General features: G+C 38.0%; 1 protein-coding gene and 1 pseudogene across 1 annotated transcript; both read right to left on the reverse strand.

The window, feature by feature from the left end:
- Positions 1-1,740: 1,740 nt before the first annotated feature.
- Positions 1,741-2,685, reverse strand: LOC140516987 (olfactory receptor 5D13-like). Its single transcript, XM_072627840.1, has one exon. The coding sequence runs from the start codon at positions 2,683-2,685 to the stop codon at positions 1,741-1,743; it is 945 nt and encodes a 314-aa protein (XP_072483941.1).
- Positions 2,686-12,425: 9,740 nt separating this feature from the next.
- On the reverse strand, positions 12,426-13,362 carry LOC140516992 (olfactory receptor 5D13-like; annotated as a pseudogene).
- Positions 13,363-24,083: the final 10,721 nt, after the last annotated feature.

The following is a 24,083-nucleotide window of genomic DNA, read 5'->3' on the forward strand; positions in this document are numbered from 1 at the left end:
AAAGTTTTCCAAATGAATGTAAATGTTTAGATTTACTGAATGCAAATCCATTTAAAAGTGGTATTAAAATCAAAGGAATATTTTATAGTCATATAATGTTTTTCGATAAGGGCATCCTAGAGATTTAACATTAAATTGCAGTTTGGAAATTAATGGATTCTTGCTCAAAAATAATTTTCCACAAGAATTGTGTTGGGAAATCTTTTTTTTTTCTAAAGAATGAAAATTTTCTCTTATTTTTAATAACTAATGATTGTATGAGGTCCAAGTATTTTCCCCTTTTCTACTTCCTTCCCCAGAAAGCAACCAGTGCGGGAAATCTGTCTTACAGATTTATTCAGGTCAAGATCTAATCAGACAGGAATAGAAATTCCAAGTTAAGGCTAATGAGTGTATTCCTTCTTATTGTGTTTGCTCAGACAGGTCTGGGGAAAATACTGACTTTACTTATTATCAGGAAAGGTAATATGGAAATTGATACCTCTTTGACCAAGATTTGAGTGACCTAAGTCGTGTACCCAAGGTACCCCAACTCTCATTTTTTTTAACGGATTCCAACTTGATTTCCAACCCATGACAACACCTCCTCCGCAAAGGCCATTTAAACTATAACCTCACCAGCCTAAGGGGTATTTCATCTAAGAGACGTGGTCAAATCACCATTTTTAAATCAATTACCTGGTGACTATATTAATAAAATGATTAAATTACCTGGAAACTATGTCTCTCAAGTTTTTTAATTGTCTCACTTGGCTGAACAAAATGATTATATTGAAGATAACGTGGCCTTGTCTAATGCTTTGCAGTCATCATTACACACATCTATCAGTTCCCAAATAATTCTTTATACGTACTAGAAAAATAATATTTCAGAACATATCTTTACTTCTGTTCATACGGATGAACGTCCATATGCATATGCATGTATGTGTATGAGAGTTTGTGTTTGTGCATGATAGGCATACAGTTACACATATAGTATCCATGCATCTGTGATGAATACACAGCAATGGGAAGAAAATGATTAGAAAATAGTACATGTTTAGAAGGCAATGCTTGTACTGATCTTGAAAGGAAGCTAGAAGTAAGACAAGACAGAGATGGTGTAGAAGTTCATTTCAGAAAAGAGGATACATCAAATATTTTGAAACATATTGTATTTCTGTAGGGTTGTTTACCACTGTAATGAATTATATCAACCTGATAGTGTTTCTGAATGTTTAATGATCACTATTCTCCTCTGTGTTCATCAATAGTCACTTCCCAATGTATTTTGTAGCAGACCATCTTCCAATAGCAAGAAATTTACCAACTCCTAGAGAAAGGATAGGAAGATCTGAAGAGAACTAAGGAAAGAGAGATGTTCAAAAATAATAAATTAATAATATTATTTTATTTGGCTTGTTAGTCTAAGGAGAATTATGGTGATGGAATGGAGGCCAATCCACCCTTCACAGTAAACAGTAATGGACTTTAGGTGACTACTTTTTATTTTTCTTTCCACTTTTCATATTCTTATTTTACTTATGCATGGGACTCTTTCATAAGATATGAAGCTAAAAGTCTGAACACAAGATGAGTCTAAGAGCTTCTGCCTATAATCGTCGTTCATTTAAGGGAATGGGGTCATCAGTTACAACATTATGTAAGCAACAAATTTTGTTGTCCCTGTTTACTTTATGTTGTAGTTGCTGTTTTTTTGTTTATACTGTTGGTGGTGCTGGAGATGATGGCAAAAATCTAATGAGACATCATTTTTTTGTCCATTAATTTCCTGAGTGTTTCCTTAACATCTTTGTTCTTCAGACTGTGTATTAGGGGGTTCAGCATAGGGATGACCACTGTATAGAAAACAGAACCCACTTTGATGGTGAAACAGGAGCTTTTACTATTGGGTATGCAGTAGAGGAAAAGGATTGTTCCATAGAAGATTCCAACAGCTGTCAGGTGAGAGTCGCAAGTGGAGAACGGCATATGCCTTGCCCCAGCAGAATTCATTTTCATGACAGTTACAGAAATAAATATATAAGAGGTGAATATGATCATAAGTGTGCTCAACATATTAAAATTTGCAACTATACGAAGTATCAGCTGACTGAAGTACTTATCAGAGCAGGAGGCAGAGAGTATGCCGGAATACTCACAGACAAAATTATCAATAATCTTAGGCCTACAAAAAGATAAAACAAGAAGAGAGTAAGTGAAGAGCAGAGATAAGAGTATGCCCCAGGAATACCCTGCAGCTATAAAGAGACTCCAACGTTTCTGGGACATGACAGCCATATATAAAAGGGGATTACAAATGGCCACAAAACGATCATATGCCATCACTCCCAACATGACAGTGTCAGTCAAAGCACAGTTAGCGATAAAGAAAAATTGCATGATGCAAGTAGGTATAGACATCGTCTTATCTTCTGGAACTAAGTTTTCCAACAGCTTTGGTGTAACAGCAGTAGAGTAACAGAAATCCACAATGGACAAGTGTTTAAGGAAAAAATACATTGGAGTGTGCAACTTTGGGTTCATTATAATGATTGCAATCATTCCAAGATTCCCCATCACAGTAATCACATAGATGGCCAAGAAAAGCAAAAAGAGAAGAATGTGAAACTCTGGGTAGTCAGAAAATCCGAAGAGAATGAATATGACTGAAGTACTCCGATTTCTGTCAGAGATTATCATGGCTAAGGTTGAAAGCAATTTGAAAAGAAATCCTGAAAAACAGAAGGGTACAGTAATAAGAACACAAATAATAACATGAAGAAGGTAGATTTAAATAAATGACAAAGGATATTTAAAGGAATTTATCACTTCCCTGATGAAAGGAAATGTTTCTGGATGGATAAAAGGTCAACTTTGAAGTCAGTAAGTCCCAGATTCTTATATTATCTCTGACAAGTAACAGTTTGTGTCCCTGCATTAATCACTTAACCTACTGGTGACTCAGAATTTACAATTAATCCAAGATACAGATCAATTGCCAGTCTAGTTTAGAAGAGTAGATTTCACAGAAAAATCTCCTTATTGTAATGAATTTATGGATTTAGACAACATAATAAAGTAATTCAGTAGTGAAATTACTATTTATGAAAAGTCAAACAAAATCAGATTTTGAATTGAATGAATGAGGGCAATGGAACACAAGACGGACTCACACTTTACAGAAGAACAAGGACAGGAGAGGAGTGGAGTGGAGACTAGAAAAGAATGGTTAAATGTTGAGTGGTGTCTTGAAGTAGGTGTTAATAACTAGATATGTCGTGATTCTGACTGTGACAGCCATATAACACAGGAAATGATACAAATGGGAGTTCTTCTCAAACCTTGAAAATTCTAAATCAACATTTGAAAAATAAGCTTATTTATTTGTTTGTTTTTTTCTTTCCTGCCATCCCTTTCTAAACAGGAATAAAACAAAATAATTTTATACTCCAATCCTTATTCCTTTTAAATTTTTGCCTACCAAACTTCTTGACATTCCACCTGCAATCGTTTACCTGCATAAATCCATCTCATCATTTTGCTTATCTTTCCAAAATGCTACATATTCCCATATAGATTTTCATTTCTCTCCCTACTCCAAATTTTTATGCACGTTTGTTTTTGTTTTACTTCCTCTTAGTGAATTATGTGATTTCTTACCATGGTGTGGGTCACATAGCAAAAACTTCATATACACTTCAGAACTTGGCCTTCTGACTTTCATAAATCTTCCAAATTTATCCCAAGATATACAGAATGAAGAAAATACCCTCTTACGACTTGCTAAAATATGTGTGCATTGATTTTGAATACATTCCTCAAATGCACTTGAATCTGAGAACTCAGTAATCATCTACTCACTGAAGACAACTGAATGAGGAAGTTTAAAAAAAAAAGTAGTTAAGAAATCGCACTCCAGAAAGAATGTCAACTAACCTCCAATGTAATCTACTCTTTGAATCCTTCCCAAGTTCATTTGCATTATGTATCGCTCTAATAAATTTATAATTTATAATACAATTCTCATTGTAAAAAAAGACTTATTTATGGAACTGGAAAAAATCAATGTCTAGGTCTTTAAAAATGTGATGATCACTGTCTAGAAGTACTCTATTCTCTACTTGGTTTGTTCTCTCTTTTCAATTTTGACATATTCAGTAATAGAGTTAGTAGAAGTTATAAGGTTTTTTTTTGGGGGGGGGAGGAATAGACCCAGGGCTTTCTCTGACTCTAGGAAAATTTCAGTAGAGATGGAAAAAACATATTCATGTGGTACATCAGAATTTTATGAGTGAAAAACCTGAGCTACTGACACCTTAACTGAGTCTTGATAGAAGAAAAGTCTTTGGAATTATCTGGTTCAATCTCTCTAGCAGATTATCTGGAAAACTAGTGACCTTATGCAACGGGATTCTCTGAAATTCAAGTACTGTTTTAATCTAACAAATTACATACTTCCACGAACTTATCTCCATATTGTTTTCCTAAATGGAGTTGTTGCTTCAGCTAAAGTATACTAATCATAATTTCTTGAAATACAGCATGAAGTCCTTCCTTCCTGCTTTTACTCACATAAGTACCCCTGCCTGAAATGTACTCAGTCTTCTTGCCTCTTTCACAAGTGTTCTCTGGGAACCGAGCCTTAAAGTCTGCACTTTCTCTTAAAACCAGTTCCCCAGATTATAGTTAAGAATCCATGTTCATTTAACATATACCTTCTGACGTCATTTGCTGTCAGTGTGTATCTGTACTCTCTTCACACATAGATTGTGAATTATGTAACTCAAAGTGTGATATTTCCTAGCATCCTTTGCACTTAGCACAGTTTTCTCTGAAAGATAACTATCCAGTAAAGCTGCACTGACAATCGCGAAAATGTGATTTGAGACTAGCACCTACCTCTTTTGCCTGGTAGATAGTTTCAGATCAAGAAACTTGTAAAAATCTTCTTGTACCATTAATTCTTTCTGAAAAGGAAATAGAGAGGACTTTTCTAGGCAAATCTCCTACAATCACCAGATTGTGGATGGTTGTATCCTAGATCCAGGGAGAAATGAATGTTGAGCTTGGACATGGTAGAAAAAATGACCATTAATAGAAAATATTTTCTTCTTCTTGAATGGTCTACAAAAATGAGGCTCTAATTAATTTTTTTCAACTGTCTTCAACACGACAATAAAACCCTCTCTATATTGCCCCAAAGCGCAACCAGAGGTACAGATGTTCCTATTGGACTAGTAACCTCAGTCTTGAGAGAGATGCCATCAGTTTTACTTGTAGCTCAACAAACATTGTGAAAGAGATTCCAGAGCCTAAGAACCTTGCCTGGCTAGGGCCCAAACAAGTATCAAAGACAATTCGGCCTTTAGGGAAGAGTAATTTCTTGAAATCATAAGGGATAGTTACTGTCCGTTTACTTTCCAATCATATTATTTGTTATAAGCTAAAATCTTTTTTACTAGTATTAATGAAGAAGTCTCTGAAGATGAAGCAACAAGAGCCAATTCTTATTTAAAATATTATAAATAATCAACTAACTCAATAACTGATCCCACGGTGGGCTAGGATGGTGACAGTCCAATAAAGAATACTGTGCAGACCAATCCCAAAACAGAGTAACAAGCTGCTTAGGAGATACATACTTACCTCCTACGTGGTTTTAGCTTATTGCTTCTTTGATTTGCTTCAAGTATCATTTAAAATCCTATTTTGTACGAAGGGTTTCCCGGTTTTCCATTAACGTTAGTCTTTCCTCTCATTTTTAAAAATGAATTTATTTGTTTTCAGTTTTTTACAATCACTTCCATAAGTCTTAGATTTTCTTCCCCCCCTCTTTCTTCCAGAGACTGAATGCAGTATTATATGGGTTCCACATACATTTCTATTAACCACATTTTCACATTAGTCATGTTGCATAGAACAATCAAAAGGAAAGGAAGACACCATAAGCAAAAAGGAAACAAAGCAAAATATAAGACAAGAGAAAATATTCTACTTCATTGTGCCTTCTAATTGCGTAATTCTTCCTCTGGATGTGGATGACATTTTGTTTCAAGAGTCCTTTGGGAATGCTTTCGGTCCTTGAATTGCTGTGAAGTACTAGTGTCTGATAATCTGTCCAGTGTTTTATTGGTTCTGATCATTTCACTCCGCATCAGTGTACATGTCACTCCAGGCCTCTCGAAAGTCCTCCTGTTCATCACTTCTTACAGCACAATAGTATTCCATTAAGTTCATATGCCACAATTTGTTCAGCTATTGCTCAATTGATGAGCATCCCCTCAATTTCCAGTTCCTTGACACAACAAAGAGAACTGTTGTAAATATTTTTGTACATATGGGGCCTTTTCCATTTTTACGATCCCTTTGGGATATAGTCCTAGAAGCAATATTGCTGGGTCAAAGGGTATGTATATTTTTGTAGCCCTTTGGGCATAGTTCCAAATTGCTCTCATGAATGGTTGGATCAGCTCACAGCCTCACCAATAAAGAATATGTTCTGACTCTCCCACATCTACTCCAGTGTTCATCATCTTCCTGCCTTGCCATATTAGCCAATCTAATAGGTGTCATGTGGTACCTCAGAGTTGTTTTGATTTGCATCTCTCTAATCAACAAAGACTTAGAGCATTTTTTCATAAGACAATAGGTATATTTAATTTCATCCTCTGAAAAGTGCCTGTTCATATCCTCTGACCATTTATCCATTGGGGAATGACTTGTATTCTTGTACATTTGATTCAGTTCTCTATATATTTTAGAAATGAGGCCTTTATCACAGACCCTAGTTGCAAAAATTCTTTCCCAATTTTTGTCTCCAGTCAAATCTTGGTTTCATTGGGTTTGTTTGTGCAAAAACCTTTAAATTTAATGTAATCAAAATTATCCATTTTGCACTTCATAATGTTCTCTATCTCCTCTTTTTCAAAAATTTCTCCATTCTTCATAAATCTGACAAATACCCTATTCCTTACTCCCTTAATTTGTTTATATTATCAGTCTTTATACCTACATTCTGTATCCATTTGAATTTATTCAGGCATTGGTCTATGCCCAGTTTCTGCCACACTGTGATCCAGTTTTCTCAGCAATATTTGTTAAACACTGGGTTCCTATCCCAGAAATTGGGTTCCTTGGATTTATCAAACACTTGAGTGCTATATTCATTGATTACTGTCATAGGTACCTAATCTATTCCACAGGTCCAGCCCTCTATTTCTTAGCCAGTACCAAATGATTTTGATGATTGCTACTTTACAATACAATTTGAGAGCTGGTTGGGCTAGGCCACCTTCCCTAGCATTATATTAGCTTCCTTGATATCATGGATTTTTTCTCTTCCAGATGAATTTTGATATATTTTTTTAGCTCTAGAAAAAATTTGCTAGTATTTGGATTGGTATGGCACTAAATAAGCAAATCAATTTAGGTAGAATCTTCATTTTTATTTTATTAGTTCAGCCTACCCACAAGAAACTGATGTTTTTCCACTAACTTAGAACTGCCTTTATTTGTGTAAAAAATATTTTATAATTGTGTTCATACAGCCTCTGGGTTTGTTTTGGCAGGTAGATTCCCAGATATTTTATAGTGTCTAACATAGCTTTAAATGACATTTCTATTTCTATCTCTTCCCGCTTGGCTTTGTAAGTAATATATAGAAATGCAGACGGTTCATTTGGATTTCTTTTATAACCTGTAACTTTGCCAAAGTTGTTTATAATTTCAAGTAGTTTTTTACTTGACTCTCTAGGATTCTCTCAATAAATCATCGTGCATGTGTGTGTGTCTGTGTGTGTCTGTGTGTGTTCATCTGTCATTGCCAAAGAAGATCTTGCCGTCAGAGAAATAATGACATGACTTGCGCTTGACTTTGTTTTGAGTGAAGGAGGGTTGTGAAGGTCACCAGTCTCACTTCTCCTCCAGGGCCATACGAATCCAGTGACCACATATTCATCAGGATGGCTGGAGATGACCCAGGATGAGGCAACTAGGGTTAAGTGACTTGCTCAAGGTCACATAGCTAATGAGTGTCAAGTGTCTGAGGTGAGATTTGAACTCAGGTCCTCCTGACTCCTGCACTGGTGCTCTATCTATTGCACCACCTAGCTGCCCTATATATCATCATATCATCTACAAAGAGGGATAACTTAGATTCTTCCTTGCATATTTTAATTTCTTCAATTTCTTTTTCTTTTCTTATCGATAAATTTAACATTTCTAGTACCATACGGAATAACAGTGGTGACAAAGGACATCCTAGTTGCACCTGTGATCTTATTGGAAATGCATCTTGCTTATTAACATTGTATAAAATGCTTGCTGATGGTTTCAGGTAGATGCTACTTATTTTTTTTAAGGAAGCTTCCATTTATTCCTATGCTCTCCAGTGTTGTCAACAGGATTGCCTGCTGTAGTGTTTCAAAAGCTTTTTTCTGCACCTATTGAGATATTAATATGGTTTCTGGTAGTTTTTTTGTTGTTGATAAGATCAAGAATGCTGGTAATGTTGTTTATATTGAATTACCCCTACATTCCTGGTATAAATGCTTACTGATCATAATGTATTATTCTCTTGTTAAGGTGCTGCTTTCTTTTTGCTAGTACCTTATTGAAAAATTTTGCATCTATATTCATTAGACAAATTAGTATATAATTTTCTTTCTCTGTTTTGGCTCTTCTTGGTTTAGCTGTTCTATCCATATTTGTATTATCAAAAGAATTTTGCAGTACTCATTTGACAATTTTCCCAAACAGTGTATATAGTTTTGGATTTAATTGTTTCTTAAATGTTTCATGGAATTCACTTTAAATCCATCTGTACCCGGAATTTTTTTCTTAGGGATTTCACTGATGGATTGTTCAGTTTGTTTTTCTGAGATAGTGTCATTTACTATTCAACTTCCACTTCTGTTAATCTGGACAATTTATATTTTTATAAATATTCATCTATCATCCTTAAATTGGCACATTTATGGGAATACAGTTGGGCAAGGCAATTTCTCATTGCTGTTTTAATTTCCTTCTCATTGAAGGTGAGTTCACAGTTTTCAGTTTTGATATTGGTAATTTGGTTCTCTTCTCTTCTTTAACCAAATTGACCAAAGGTTTATTAATTTAATTTGTTTTTTCATGAAATTAATTCTTAGTTTTATTTAATAGTCCAACAGTTTTCCTAATTTCAGTTTTTATTAATATCTCATTTGGTTTTCAGGATTTCTAATTTGGTGTTTATTTGGAGATATATAATTTGTTTTTCTTCTAGTTTTTCAGTTACATATCCAAGTCATTGATCTCCTCTTTCTCTATTTTCTTCATGTAGGCGTTCGATGTCATAAAACTTCCCCCAAGGAAGGCCTTTTCAGCATTGCATCAATTTTGGTAGACTGTCTCATTATTGCCATTCTCTTGAATGAAGTTATTGTTTCTACGACTTGTTGTTTAACAAACAACCTTCTTTAGGATTGCATTATATGTAGTTTACAATTAATTTTTGGTTTATCTTTCCATGACCTTTTATTGCGTATAATTTTTATTGCATTTTGGTCTGAGAAGGATGCTTTGACTATCTCTGCCTTTCTGCACTGGATTATGAGGTTTTTATGTCTTAATACATGGTCAATTTTTGTATATGTGCCATCTACCATTGAGAAAGAGATATATTCCTTTCTATCCCCATTCACTTTTCTCCAGACATCTATCATATGTACCTGATCCAGCGTTCTATTCACCCCTTTAACTTCTTCTTTATTTTGAAGATAGAGTTATCAGTTTCAGAGAGGGAGAGGCTGAGGTCCCCCAGTAGTGTAGTTTTGCTATTTCTTCTTGTAACTCCCATAACTTATCCTCTAAGAATCTGAATGCTATAACACTTGGTGCATGTGTGTTACGTAATGATATTGCTTCATTCACCATGGTGCCTTTCAGCAGTATATAGTTTCTTTCCCAATCCCTTTTGATTAGATTTATTTCTGCTTTTTCTTTTTCTGAGATTAGGATTGCTACCCCTGCTTTTTTACATCAGTTGAAGCATAATATATTTTGCTCGAACCTTTTACCTTAAGCCTGTGTGTATCCCCCTGTTTCAAATGTGTTTCTTGTAAAGAATATATTCTTGGATTATTGCTTTTAATCCATTCTCCTATCTGCCTCCGTTTTACGGGAGCATTCATCCCATTCACATTCAGATTTATGGTTACTATCTGTATCTTTCTCTCTTCCTTTTTGTTCCCCTTTTACCTTTCTCCGACTACCCAACATTTTAACATCCCCTCCCTTTTCCTTCCTCTTTCCCCTCCTACTGCGTATGTATAGGGCAAGTTTGTGATGGAGATTTGCTTCACTTTGACATTCTGTGGCTTCTTCAGCCCCAGAATTTGTTTATGTCTGTCCTACATATCTATGTCTTTTCCATGGTGACACACTGAGATATGAAGATTGTACTCTCTATATTGTTCTAACAGAAAGAATACAGGATTCACCCATTCAAGTACAGGGATGTTGTTCCTCTTTTAATTATCTCATATATTATAAACTACTGAAGTGATGTCTAACAGAAGTTGAAATTAAGTGTTCTCAAATTTCTTTCTCTTATGTGCTTTTTATAGCTGCCTTCAAATCATGAAACCCTGTGTTTCATAATATGAGCTTTTGTATGCATATATTCTAAATTTATTCTTTCATTTCAACACTAATATTGACTGGTTGGGGCACCTGGGTGGTGCAGTAGATAGAGCATCAGTGCAGGAGTCAGGCGGATCTGAGTTCAAGTCGCACCTCAGACACTTGACACTCACTAGGTGTTTGACATTGGACAAATAACTTGACCACACTTGCCTCATCCTGGGTCATCTCCAGTTATCTTGATGCATATACGATCACTGGATTCAGACGGCTCTGGAGGAGAAATGAATCTGGTGACCTGCACAGCCCTCCCTCACTCAAAGCAAAGTCAAGTGCACGTCATGTCATAATTTCTCTGATGGCATGGTCTTTTTCAACAATGAAGGACGAACACATAATGTTTACTGGTATAGAACATGTATCAATTGCATTAAAATTATTCTCATAATTGAGCCAAGGCTATCCCTTAGGTCCCAGACCATCACCAGTCTTCTCTACTTTTATCTTGCCAGTGAACTTTTTTAACTCCGGAGTATAAGCTGAGGTTGATGAATTTGCAGTTTTACCATATAAAGACTTGAGTAAAATAATCAGAAGTGAAATGAGCAGAACCAAAAAAATGTATTCATTAAAAGCAATATTGCTTTAGTAAGAACATTAAGGGACTAAATCATTTTGATTATTATAAATAATGAAATGAACTGCAAAGAACATATGAAGTAAAACACTATCTACATCCAGAGGAAGAACTGATGAACTGAAGTACCATAGAATGATTTTGCATATACATAGATATATATTCATACCAATATAAGTACTTATATGGATATATGTGTTTAAACAGACATATATATATGTCATATGTGTCACATATGTGTGTATGTACATATATGTGACACATATAACAGACATATATATGTCATATGTGTCACATATATGTATATGTACATACATATATGAAATGGCAGCTATCTCTATGGGAGAGGTGCAAAGGGAAAAGGGAAAAATACATGGTAATTGAACATATGTTTTAAAAGAATAAGAAGTTGTACGTAATAGATTTCCAGTTTCCTTTGTAATCATCTTTTTATCATACTATGATACGGAAATGCTTGTTTGGTTTGCAGTAAATCAAAAGAGAAATAAATTGGAAGCTAACTTTTATGACAGAGTTGCTCATGTTGAAACAACGGAGAGCCAGGAATCTTTGTCTCCACACTAAAAATCAATGAATAAACCAATGTTTATTGAGCCTGCCCTGTGATGGAAGAACTACACAAAGCCCTTTGTAGGGTTAAATGTGTATTTATAAGAATTCTATTAATAGAGGTGCTCCATGTGTGGGTATCCTCCAAAAGTGAATATGGTTACTCGTCAAGGTATCGCTGTCTGGTTGTTCTCCAAAAGCCATCTTCTTTACCCACTAGCTCACACAAACATTATTGTTCCATTCTTATATGTGAAGTAGCGGAATCATAATGCTGAAGAAAAAAGGAAAATTGGTTTGCACTCTTGTAGGATTAGATTTATTTTTACAATAAATTGTCAAGGAGTTTTAATAAAAGGTTCTGAGGTGGATGCTACTCATTAAGTATATTATAATGATTTTCTGCCACTGTTTTTCTCATTTCAAACATCACTTGTTCATTTGCCTGCTACTTTTCTGACTTTCTTTCAGATTATTGTAGAAACTGAAGGAATGAACACCAGAGAGGGGAGTAACTGAAAAGGACTCAGAGAATTAATTAAAAATCACTATAAATTCCATCCGAATAGCTTAGACTGTAGTCATAGAATTTACAAAACAAAAAAAGATCTTAATAAGAAACGATTTTGAGATCCATTATTTTCCTGAAGATTTCCTTCACTTCATTGTTCCTTAGACTGTATATGAAAGGGTTTAACATATGAATCAATAACAGATAAAAAACGGTACCACTTTGGCTCAAGTCATGAGTTTTTGAAATTGGGAATACAATAGAGAGAGATGATGGTCCCACAGAAGATCATAACAGCTGTCAAGTGGGAGGCACAAGTGGAGGAAGCTTTACATCTCCCGTTGGCTGAATGCATTTTGAGGATTGTGACAAAAATGGAAATCCAGGATGTAAGAATAATGACAAGGGTGCAAACTGCACTGAAATTTGTGAAGATAAAATTTATTTTCTCATTGAAACTTTTATCAGAGGAGGAAGCAGAGAGGAAGACAATATTCACATACAAAGTTAGTAATGATTTGGGTCTCACAAAATGACAGTACAAGAAGTGAGTAGGTGAGTACAATAGAAGATATTATGCCCCATGAATATGCCACAATCACGAGCAGGGGACAGAAATTTTTGGACATGAAAATTGTATACTGGAAAGGATAACATATAGGAACAAAGCGGTCATAGGCAATTACTTCCAATAAGAACATCTCTGTTACCACACAGAAAATGCCAACGGAAAACTGTGAGTTGTAGCCTTTGATGGAGACGCTTCTGTCTTCTCTAAGTTTTCTAGTAGTTTTGGTGTAACTGTGGTGAAATGATAGAAATCCACAAATGACAACAGCTTGAGGAAAAAGTACATGGGAGTGTGGAGTTTGGGACTGACCTTAGTGACCACAACCATGCCCACATTCCCCACTGCAGTGACTGCATAGATGATGAGGAATAGTAAAAACAGGGGCATCTGGAGCTCTGAGTGCTCAGAGTATCCTAGGAAAATGAATATGAATGTGGCACTCTGATTCGTGTCAGGGTTCAACATTATTCCTATTGGAGTGAATTAGAGCTGGATCACTGCCAGCAGCTGATTGATCCGAGGTGACAGTCGTGAAACGTCCTAGGCAGACTGAAGATTACAACAGCCAGAGTTTATTGAGTGCATCATTTCTTTAAGAATATCAGACCTTCACACATCTGTAGAAAGTTTACTATCTGGGAAAATACACAGTTCCTCAGAGAACATTCAATAATCAACAACAGCCCCAAGGCATCTTTGATCCATGTTGTATTTTTCTGCCTCAGCGATTATCATAAAACAAACTCCCTAGTTCTCATGAATTGGTGTGAGATTGTGGCACCTACGCATGCCCCGTCCGAGTCCTTGGCACTCTTCCCCTCCAACTCTAAAGCCATTCGTGGCCATGATGGATCTTTTGGGGCAGGTTGGCCTCGCTCTCCTTCAGCTGGACACCATTGTGTCTGGATTCCTCCTTCAGTCTTTGCAAACATGAATATTACTCATCCTTTGGGAACTGGAGTATTTTCCCACGTTCAGCAAGAATGAAGTGCTTCCCCGTGTCCTCATCCTGCTGAAGGAGGGTCTCTCTTTCTCTCACTTGGCCCAAAGCCCTTTCCAACTCCTCTCCTTTGTTCGCTAAGGCAGTGAGAGCCTCCTGGGGCTTGTCCTTGTTCTTGCCAGTGGCTGTTTCCAAGGGAAGCATTAGGTGATCCTTGCGTTCTGGGAGGAATAAACAGGAATCAGTGAAGAAGCTCTGCTCTTTCTCACAGAACTTTTCTCTTTCTTGATCGCAGCTAGTCAGACTCACCATGCTCTGCCTCAAATAACATCTTTGCCTAGCGAGGGACAGATTTTGCAGGTTGCTATTGAGCCCCAACTCACTAACTTCCCTAAGCCCTCGGCATTGCGGGCAAGTCACGCATTCGTTGACTCCCTCCCTGGCCTGCAGAAGACACACTGTCCAAAAGCTCTGGCCACCTTCGACAGTCACTGGGTCAGTGAAGTAGCCCAGGCACATTGAGCAAGTGAGCTCTGCCTTAAGATTTCCAAGCAAGGCTCTTGAGTCCATGTTCGAAGGATGCTGATCCCTTCCTTGTCAGAGCTTCCCCTCAGCACAGGACAGAGAATGCGGGCTCTTGCGCTAGACCTCTGGCAGCAACTGATACCGCCCCAGAGCTGTGGAGGCCTTTGAAGGAGGCCTCCCCTACTTAGCCCCGCCCTTGACTCCACCTACCTAAGCAGCTGAAGGCCTGTGGGGGCAGGGGCAACCAGGGTCCCTCGATATCTCATTTCTCCAGCTTAGTAGGTGATGTTGACTCATAACACTGCGTTCTTCATCATTTCTCAAATGCCACAATTCCTGGAGCTGATGTACTTTCCGTTTGGTCATGAAAGCGCCCTCCTTGCTGGGAATACATCTTTATGCCTTGGGACAAATGTCAAGCAGATATCTTTTTGGTCACGCTTCGGTGACTTCCACCACTGGACTGGGAGTCCAAAGGGAGAGGGTACATGATGCCCCGTTTACTGTTTTCTATCTGAGCTCGTGTGGGAGAGTCGCTCAGTTGTCACAGCCTCACTATACTTTTGACTGCAAAGCAACGCCTGGATTAAGGCAGGACTTCTTAACCTGGATTCCCAGACGGCCACGGGGTGCAGAAGTGCATTTCATGGGGTGTGTGAAAGTACAGGATGTGGAAAGCATCTTTCTTTCCGCTAAGACCTAAAAGAACCTTTCCCTTGCCTTCAAGGATTTCAAAATTTTTTCACTGGATGTGAGGTCCATGGACTTCCCCAGACAGGCAAACGGGACCAGGACACAAAAAAGCGACAGGATGCTTGTGTGGGACAGTAGCTAAGGTTGTTCCAGGTCGATTGTCTACGGTCCATGTCAAGGACACTCCCCGAGCAGGGTAGAAGCATCTGAGCACGGCTTTACTTAAATGAAGGGATGTGGGGAGGACAAGCCCGTCAGTCAGGCTATGTCACCGTTCCTTGACTTTTCAGTGTTCCGACCGTTGTGAGAACTCCAAGGGATTCAGCAAGAGGAGTGAAGGTCAGCAGGAGAGGAAGGGGAGAAGCCGAATGAGTGCAAGGGGTCTCAAATCTGGCAGGAAGCTAGGAATGGGACACCCAGACGAAGGGCCCAGGAGGATTTGAGATTTCCTGGCCTTCAGAATGTAGGCTGTCAGGATATGAATACAGGGAAAGATGTGGAAGGAGTCAAAAGCCATATAGGACTGAGTCAATTTGTGGATGCTAAGTAGATGTCAGTCATGGGATGTGCATCCCATCTTCAGCTGGACTTCTTGACTACGTGAGTGACCTCGCAAATTTAGCGAGAGTGAGTGGTTTGTGAGCCAGCACAGAGTGAACATTAAGTAAAACTTAAATGCATAGGAATCCAAGGTGTATCCTGCAGTCCCTTGATTATGAACAGAAATCAAGCCCACAAAGTTGGCTGACAATCATGCCCACTTTGCACTACCCATGCCCGAGGCCACCCACTACCAACAAACGTTGATAGTAACGATAATGCCATAGTCTCTCTAGAGGTACGTTGCCCTTCAGAGTTCCCAGGCATGCTTCACTCCTTGCAGAGGTCAACGCATTGGGATCCTGGGAGATTCAGTTAGTACCTGCTCTGCTCTCCCCAAGTCTTAAAGCCACTGTACTCTGAAGCTCGGAATCCACTGGGGCCCTGCCTAAGGACTCTCCTGGATCCTCCTTGCTTGAGAGGGACTGTGACTGTTTCCCTCCCAGACGGAAGTCTTTTTTTTCTGGGCCTCCTGCAAGAGGCCATGCCCTGGCTGCTCCTTAAACAGTGCTATCCAATGAATGGGCGCTGCCTCACCCTAAGTGAGTCTTTGCAAGTTCCCTGAGGCCTAAAGAGGCCAAGGTCTCCCAGTGCATCCAAGGTCATTTTCCATCACCCTAAGGAACACCAGCACACTGAATTCAAATGGCTCTGGAGGACAAGGGAGGCTAGTGACCTGCACTTCCACACTGGAGGCTGGAGTTTTCCTCTTCCTCATCTCTGTGCTCTCTTCCTTTTCCATCCTCGTACATGGCCTGATGCTCATGGATCACCCTTACTGTATTAGAGATGATCACATGTGGATGAGATTCCTCGGGGCAGGTAGCGGGAATGGGGAGGGTCTATTTCTGAGCAGCATCGTCTTGAATGCTATCACAGAGTTGGAATTGTTGCACAGATGATGACCTGCTTCCTCTCTGTGACGTGTGTGTGGCAGCATCAAAGTCTGGCTTGTGTGTGTCAGCCCTGGGAGCAGCGGACACACCTGGCAGGGCTACTTGTCCCTGTGCACACGCGGCCTGGCATTTGGAGAGCAGGCGACTGCAGTCATCTTGCCAGGTCACCAGCTTTGCAGTGAGGATGTCCCAAAAGTTCCATGATGGCCACGAATGGCTTTCGAGTTGGAGGGGAAGAGTGCCAAGAACTCGGAGGCCAGTGTGGCTCCCACGGTGCCTGGGGTGAGACGGACGGGTGGCGCGGATCCCGACGAGGACCTGATGCTGGCGTGTAAACACCTAAGGATGGGGGACTCAGAGAAGAGGGCGGATTGAGCGGCGCCAGGGTCCCTGGAGGACAACGTCTTGAAGTTGGCGGCGACGGGGCGCTTCCGGGATAAGCCTGTTGAGAAGCACGGCAGACAAGCGATGAGCAGAGAGAAGGCCACCAGAGCCGTCATTCCTTTGCAGTGAGGAGGTCTCATCCACATGTGATCATCTCTAACTCAGTTAGGGTGATCCGTGGGTATCAGGCCATCTGCGAGGATGGAAAAGGAAGAGAGCACTGAGATGAGGAATAAGAAAAGTCCAGCCTCCAGTGTGGAAGTGCAGGTCACCAGCTTCACTATACTTTTGACTGCAAGGCAAAGGCTGGATTAATCCAGGACTTCTTAACCTGGATTCCCAGACCTCCAGGGGAAGCAAGCTCTCTGTCTGGAATCACTGAATCCTCTCTCCTCTTCAAAGTGCCCGCCACATCCTGCTGTATTCGCAAGGGCACTTTGTCCAAATTCTCCTCTGCTTCTTCTTTCTTTCCGTGTTCCAAAACGATTTCCCTATAATAAGTGCACCAGATTCACGGAAGTTCATCAATTGATGTACACACGCGGCAGCCTTGGCATTTCCATCAAAGGACTCCCAGATCGGCAAGAGTGATCAAATTAAGGCCACGGATGGGAAATGGGAGGAAAACACCAGCATGGATTCCTTTCACGAAACCATCTTGTTGAACACGCATGCATTCTCTTCATGTGTCTATAAGGTGTATTCAGTCAATCAAACCTTTGGCAGTGTTGGCTCCTCCAGCACTAGTGTCTTCCACAGAAATGCCTCATTCAGCAGCATGGACCAGGACCCACTTTCAGCAGCAGGATGCGAATTTTTGAAGACCAACCTTTCCACGTGGAGCACATGACCCAAATCTCTTTCTTTATTTACTGGCTTCCAAAATTTCCCCATTTCTCATCAAGACTCAGTCTTAGGAACGTTGTGCATTGGAAATGGCAAGTCAGTTCTTCACATGGGAGGGGGAAATGGTTGAGATTCAACAAAGGGCTAAATTAAAGTTTTGGGAAAGGAAAAGAGCTTCTGGCAGTGTCAGGTGAAAGGGGATTTCCTTGTGATACAAGCAGGCGACACTTTCGTTAGAGGCAAAGGAGCTCGTATTTCTTTGAGCTATTTTTTATTTACCTATTTATTTATTTATTTACTGTATGTTTCATTAGAATGTTTTTATTTTTTCAAAATATTTCATTTATTTTTATTTTAGATGTTTTATCTCTTTTTTTTTGGTTCATTTAATCGACCACCTGTTACTAAAAAATCTTGGTAGTAACCATAATTCCCTGGTCTCTTTAGAGCTAGAAAGCCCTTCAGAGATCGCAGGCATGGCACTCTACAGCTGGGAATCCAATGGGGCCCTGACTAATGGCTCTTCTGGACCCTCCTGGCTGGAGAGTGATTGTCAATAGTAACTGTGACTGTTTCCCTCCCAGACGGAAGTCTTTCTTTCTCTGGGCCTCATGAAAAGGGCTATGCCCTAGCTGCTCCTTAAACAGTCTTATCCAATAAATGGGCGTTGTCTCACCCTAAGTGAGTCCCTGCAAATCCCTGAGGCCTAAAGAGACCAAGGTCTCCCAGTGCATTCAAGCTCATTTCCCGTGACCCTGAGGAATATCAGCTCTCTGGATTCAGATGGCTGTGGAGAACAAGTGAGGCTGGTGACCTGCACAGCTCCCCCACCCCCACATTCAAAAGGACACTGAGACTCTGACGACAGAGTGACTTGCCCAGCGTAGCTCACATAAAAAGCAGTGAAACAGCCAAAGAAGCCCAGGTGTTTGACTCCAATTCCAGTTTCATAAATTAGCAAAATTTTGACCCCCAAAAAGAAAAAATCGGCCTGGCATTTCCTTGAAGGAGTACAAATTGTCCCCAGCAGGAACAGAGCTTTCCTGATCCCAGGAAGAGTTAGCGAACTGCAAGGAGAATGGAATTTGAGAAATGGGAAAGACCCAGAGGCATGATTGCACATCTCCAGATGGACTCTGTGGGGCATTCATGCACTCAGATGGTAGAGAAAATATATAACCTTAGTTTCAGTGACCTCGAATGTAATGCCTTCAGGTATTTAAAAAGTTGATCCTGAATAAGGAAGCAGCCGCTTTACAAAACTCCCAAAGGAGTGCATTCAGAGAAGATATCAGGGGCCCCTACCCCAATGCCATCAAGAACCAAGGAATTTTCACTATTCATCCCAGCAACCCTTTCTTTTTCCCATCTTCAGCTAACCACCCTGGCTTCATGTTTGCATTCAGAGGTCACTATCATTTAAGGATAGAATTGCACAAAGTAGAATACAATAACGCCACTGACTGAGGACAGTTTGGCCAGAAGGGACCTTAGTGGTCCTCCAGTGGAGGGCTCAAGAAGAAGCAGCCTCTAGGCCATACCAGGTGTTCTAAGTCCTCTGCTGCATCTTCTCAACCAAGTCCCATTTCGATAAAAGAAATCCTTTTCTGAAATCATTAAGGTTTGATGGGATGATTTTTTTGGAGACAAGAATACAGAAGACAGACTTGTTTCACATTGCTTTTTGTAATCATACATCTCTTTATTGATCAACACGAATTCCAGTAAAGGCAAAATCACAGGTACTGTCATGTGCAGTCACTTGCTTCCACGGTCATCGTGGCCATCAGCATCATTCACCGCTTTCAGGTAGCTTCTATTCTTCACCTGGGCACATAATGAAGAATCCAGGGCTACTTTCGTTATTAGGATGTCAAGGAGAGAAGGAAGAGCAAAGAGGCCATGCCGACGATAGCTTGGAGAGACTGCAGCAAAAGAGTCTGTCTTTGACAATACTTTGTGTCGTTTTCCATACTCCACAAAATTGTCCACTTCTGGAAAAGGCATGCTGGATCCAAAGCCTGTTTGTGAAGTCCAGAGGAGGAAACTATATCCAGGTGTCAAGGCTATGAGGATCCTTACATCTTCAGAAGAGGAAGGGAGGTCCCCACTTCTGCTGACTGAATCTTTACAGATGCCCAACTGCCACTCTACCTTATCTCCCACCTGCACTTCCCCATGGTGTTTGCCTGAGGTGAAGGTCTGGCTCCCCACAATTCAGCCAGAACACAGTCTAATCAATCTTTGTTGTCAGGGACGTGCTGAAGGACATTTCCACGCTGGACCCTCTTCAGATCTGCAGATAGGTTGAGGTTAGTATTGACAGATCCAGGATGAAGAATTTTATCCTTGGGCAATCCCCTGAGCCCTTCTCTCAGGCCAGGGATGGGGATGGTGGGCCAGGAAGGGGAAGCAAGTTCTGTGTCTGGAAGTACTGAGTCCTCTCTCCTCTTCAAAATGCCAGCCATGTCCTGGAGTATTTCCAAGGGCATCTTATCATAATTCGAAATTTTAATCTTCAAACTTTATGCTAAATTCTAATTTCATATTCCTACTCTAAATTCATGTTGCAAATTTAGTTCGGTGGTCAGCTTCAATATTGTATTCAATTTGAAATTCAACTTTCAAATTCCTCTTCTATAGTCTAATAAGAAATTGCAATTCTTAAATCTAATTCAAAATTCCAATTTCAAATTCCATTAACACATTTCGAATCTTAGTTTCAGTTCCAAATTCCAGTTAAAAATTCCAATTCCAAATTCAAATTCTAAATTCCACTTCCAACTTACAGTTCAAAATTCCAACTTCAAATTCCATTAACACATTTTAATCTTAATTTCACTTACAAATTCCAATTCTTAATTCCAATTCCAAAGTCCAGTTCCACATTCCAATTCTAAATTCCACTTCCCAATTTCAGTTCCAAATTCCAAATCCAAATTCCAATTCCAAATTTCAGTTCCACATTCCAATTCCAAATCTCAATTTTAAATTCCACTTCCAAATTCCAGTTCGCAATTCTATTTCCACATTTCAAATCTAAATTCCACTTCCAAATTCCAGCTCCAAATTTCAATTCTGAATTCTTATTCCAAATTCTAATTCCAAATTTCTATTCCAAATATCACATTTCAATAACACACTAAAATTCGGATTCCAAATTCGTATTACATCTTATTAATCCAAACTCTATTTTCAAATTCCAATGGGAAATTCATGTTTCAAATTCTAATTTTGTTTCATATTTCAATACCAAATGAAAACTGAAATTCCACTTCCAAAATCCTTTTCCACAGTATAACTGCAAATTACAATTTCACACTACTATATGAAACTGTAATTCCAAATTAGAGTTTTCAATTCCAACTTTCACATTTAAATTAAGTAGTAGGATTCTAATTTCCAATTTTACCCCTAAAACTTTATCCCAAATTCTACTTTCAAATTCCTACTGTAAATTCCTGTTACATATTCCAATTCCACGCTCAAAATTGAATTCCAAATTAAAATTGAATTCCTCTTCCAAATTGCTGTTCCATAGACTAATTCAAAATTCCAGTTTTTAATTCCAATCCCAAGTTCATTTTCTACATTCTAATTCCATGTTCCCATTCGAAATTCCACTTCCAAATTTCAGTTCCAAATTTCAGTGCCAAATTCCAATTCTAACTTCCATTTCCACATTTCAATTCTAAATTCCACTTCCAAATTCCAGTTCTCAATTCCCATTCCACATTCCAGGTCTAAATACTACCAAATTCCAGTTCTAAATTCCAATTCTTATTTCTCAGTCCAAATTGTAATCCCAAAATCCTTTCTGACATTTCACATTTCAATTCCATACTAAATTTCCGACTCCAAATAACAATTCTAGCTTATTAGTCCAAATTCTACTTTCAAATTTCTATTGTGAATTCATGTTTCAAATTCAAATTCTATACTCATATTTCAATACCCAATGAAAAGTGAAATTCCACTTCCAAATCCCTTCTCCATACTCTAACTCCAAATTCCAATTTCAAACTACTACATCGAATTATAATTACAAAATAGAAGTTCGCATTCCAAAATTCACCTTAAAATTAAATACTAACGTCTTAATTCCAAACTTTGCTCTGAAAACTTTATACCAAATTCTAATTTCCTATTTCTAGCCTCATTCAGATTGAAAATCCCGTTCCAAGCTCAAATTGCAATATGAAATTAAAATTGCACTTCCAAATTCCTCTTCCATGGTGTACTAACATGCTAAAGTTCTGATTCCAAATTCATATTACATCTTGCTAATCCAAACTCTACTTTCAAATACCAATGGTAAATTCGTTTCAAATTCCATTTTTTAACTCATATGTCAATACCAAACAAAACTCTGAATTTCAACTATCAAATTCCTTTTCCATACTCTACTCCAAATTCCAATTTCCAAGTACAATATCAAACTGTGATTCCAAAACACAGTGTCCCATTCCAAATTTCACATTAAAATTGAATACAAACGTTGTGATTCCAAATTTGACTCCTAAAACTTTTTCGCAAATTCTAATTTCAAATTTCTCTTCTAAATTCATGCTTCAAATACAGTGCCAGACTAAAATTTCAACACGAAATTTCAATTTAAATTACACTTAGCACTTGCTTTTCCATAGTCTCCTTAAAATTTCCATTTCGTAATTCTATTTTCACATTCCAATTCTAAATTCTACTTCCAAATTCCAATTCCAAAATCCAATTTGAAATTCCAATTCTAATTTCCCATTCCAAGTTCTAATTCCAAAATCCTATTCCACATTTCACATTTCAATTCCAAACTAAAATTCCGATTCCAAATTCCAATTCCAAATTCCAATTATGTCTCATGAATCCAAATTCTACTTTCAAATTCCAATTGTGAATTCATGTTTCAAATTAAAAGCCTGTATTCAAATTTCAATAATAAATGAGAATTGAAATTTCACTTCCAAATCCCTTCTCCATACTCTAACTCCAAATTCCAATTTAAAACTACTATATCAAACTATAATTCCAAAACATCGATTCCCATTCCAAATTTCACATTAAAATTAAATACTCAAATTCTAATTCCAAATTTTAATCCTAAAACATTTTTCCAAATTCTAATTTCTAACTCCTAGTCAAATTCATGTTTCAAATCCAATTTTAACCTGAAATTTCAACAACAAATTTAAATTCATATTCCACTTCCATATTGCTCTCCTATAGTGAAATTCGAAATGCCAATTGTAATTACAATTTCATATTCCAGATCCTTATTCCAATTCCAAATTCAAATTCTAAATTCTACTCCCAAATTTCAGTTACCATATTTCCATTACCAAATTCCATTACCATATTTCAAATCTAAATTCCACTTCAAAATTTCAGTTCCAAATACCAATGATTAATTCTTATTTCAAATTCTAAATCCAAAATCCTATTCCAAATATCACATTTCAACAACATACTAAAAATTCGGTTCCAAATTCCTTTTACATCTTACTAATCCAAACTCCACTTTCAAATTCCAATTGCAAATTCCAGTGTCAAATCGCAATTCTGACTCATCTTTCAAAACAAATGAAAACTGAAATTGCACTTCCAACTTCCTTTTCCGTAATCGAACTCCAAATTCCAATTTCAAATTACTATACCAAACTGGAATTCCAAAATAGGTTTCCCATTCGAAATTTCACATTAAAATTAAATACCAAATTTCTACTTCCAAAATTTAATCCTAAAACGTTATCTGAAATTCTTATTTCAAATTTCCAGTTTAAATTCTTGTTATATATTCCAATTTCATGCTCAAAATTCAATACCAAATTGAAGTGGAAATTCCTTTTCCAAACTGCTCTTCCATAGTCTAATTCAAAAATCAAATTCTGAAATCCAATTCCAAGTTCCAGATCCACTTTCAAATTACAAATTTCAATGCCAAATTCCATTTCCTAATTCCAGTTCCAAATGTCAATTTCACAATGCAATTTTCAATTCCACTTCTATATTCCATTTCTGATCTCTCATTCCAAATTCTAGTTCCAAAATACTATTCTACATTTTACATTTCATTTCCGTACTGAAATTCTGATTCCAAATTCCAAGTATATCCTATTAATCCAAATTCTACTTTCAAATTCCAATTGTAAACTCATGTTTCAAATTCCCATTCTATCCTCAAATTTCAATACCAAATGAAAACTGAAATTCCACTTCCAAATCCCTTTTCCATACTCTAAATCCAAATTCCAATTTCAAACTACTATATCAAACTTTAATTACAAAATATATTTTACCATTCCAAATTT

Source organism: Notamacropus eugenii (assembly GCF_028372415.1).
Source record: "Notamacropus eugenii isolate mMacEug1 chromosome Y unlocalized genomic scaffold, mMacEug1.pri_v2 SUPER_Y_unloc_2, whole genome shotgun sequence".
NCBI classification, from domain to species: Eukaryota; Metazoa; Chordata; class Mammalia; order Diprotodontia; family Macropodidae; genus Notamacropus; species Notamacropus eugenii.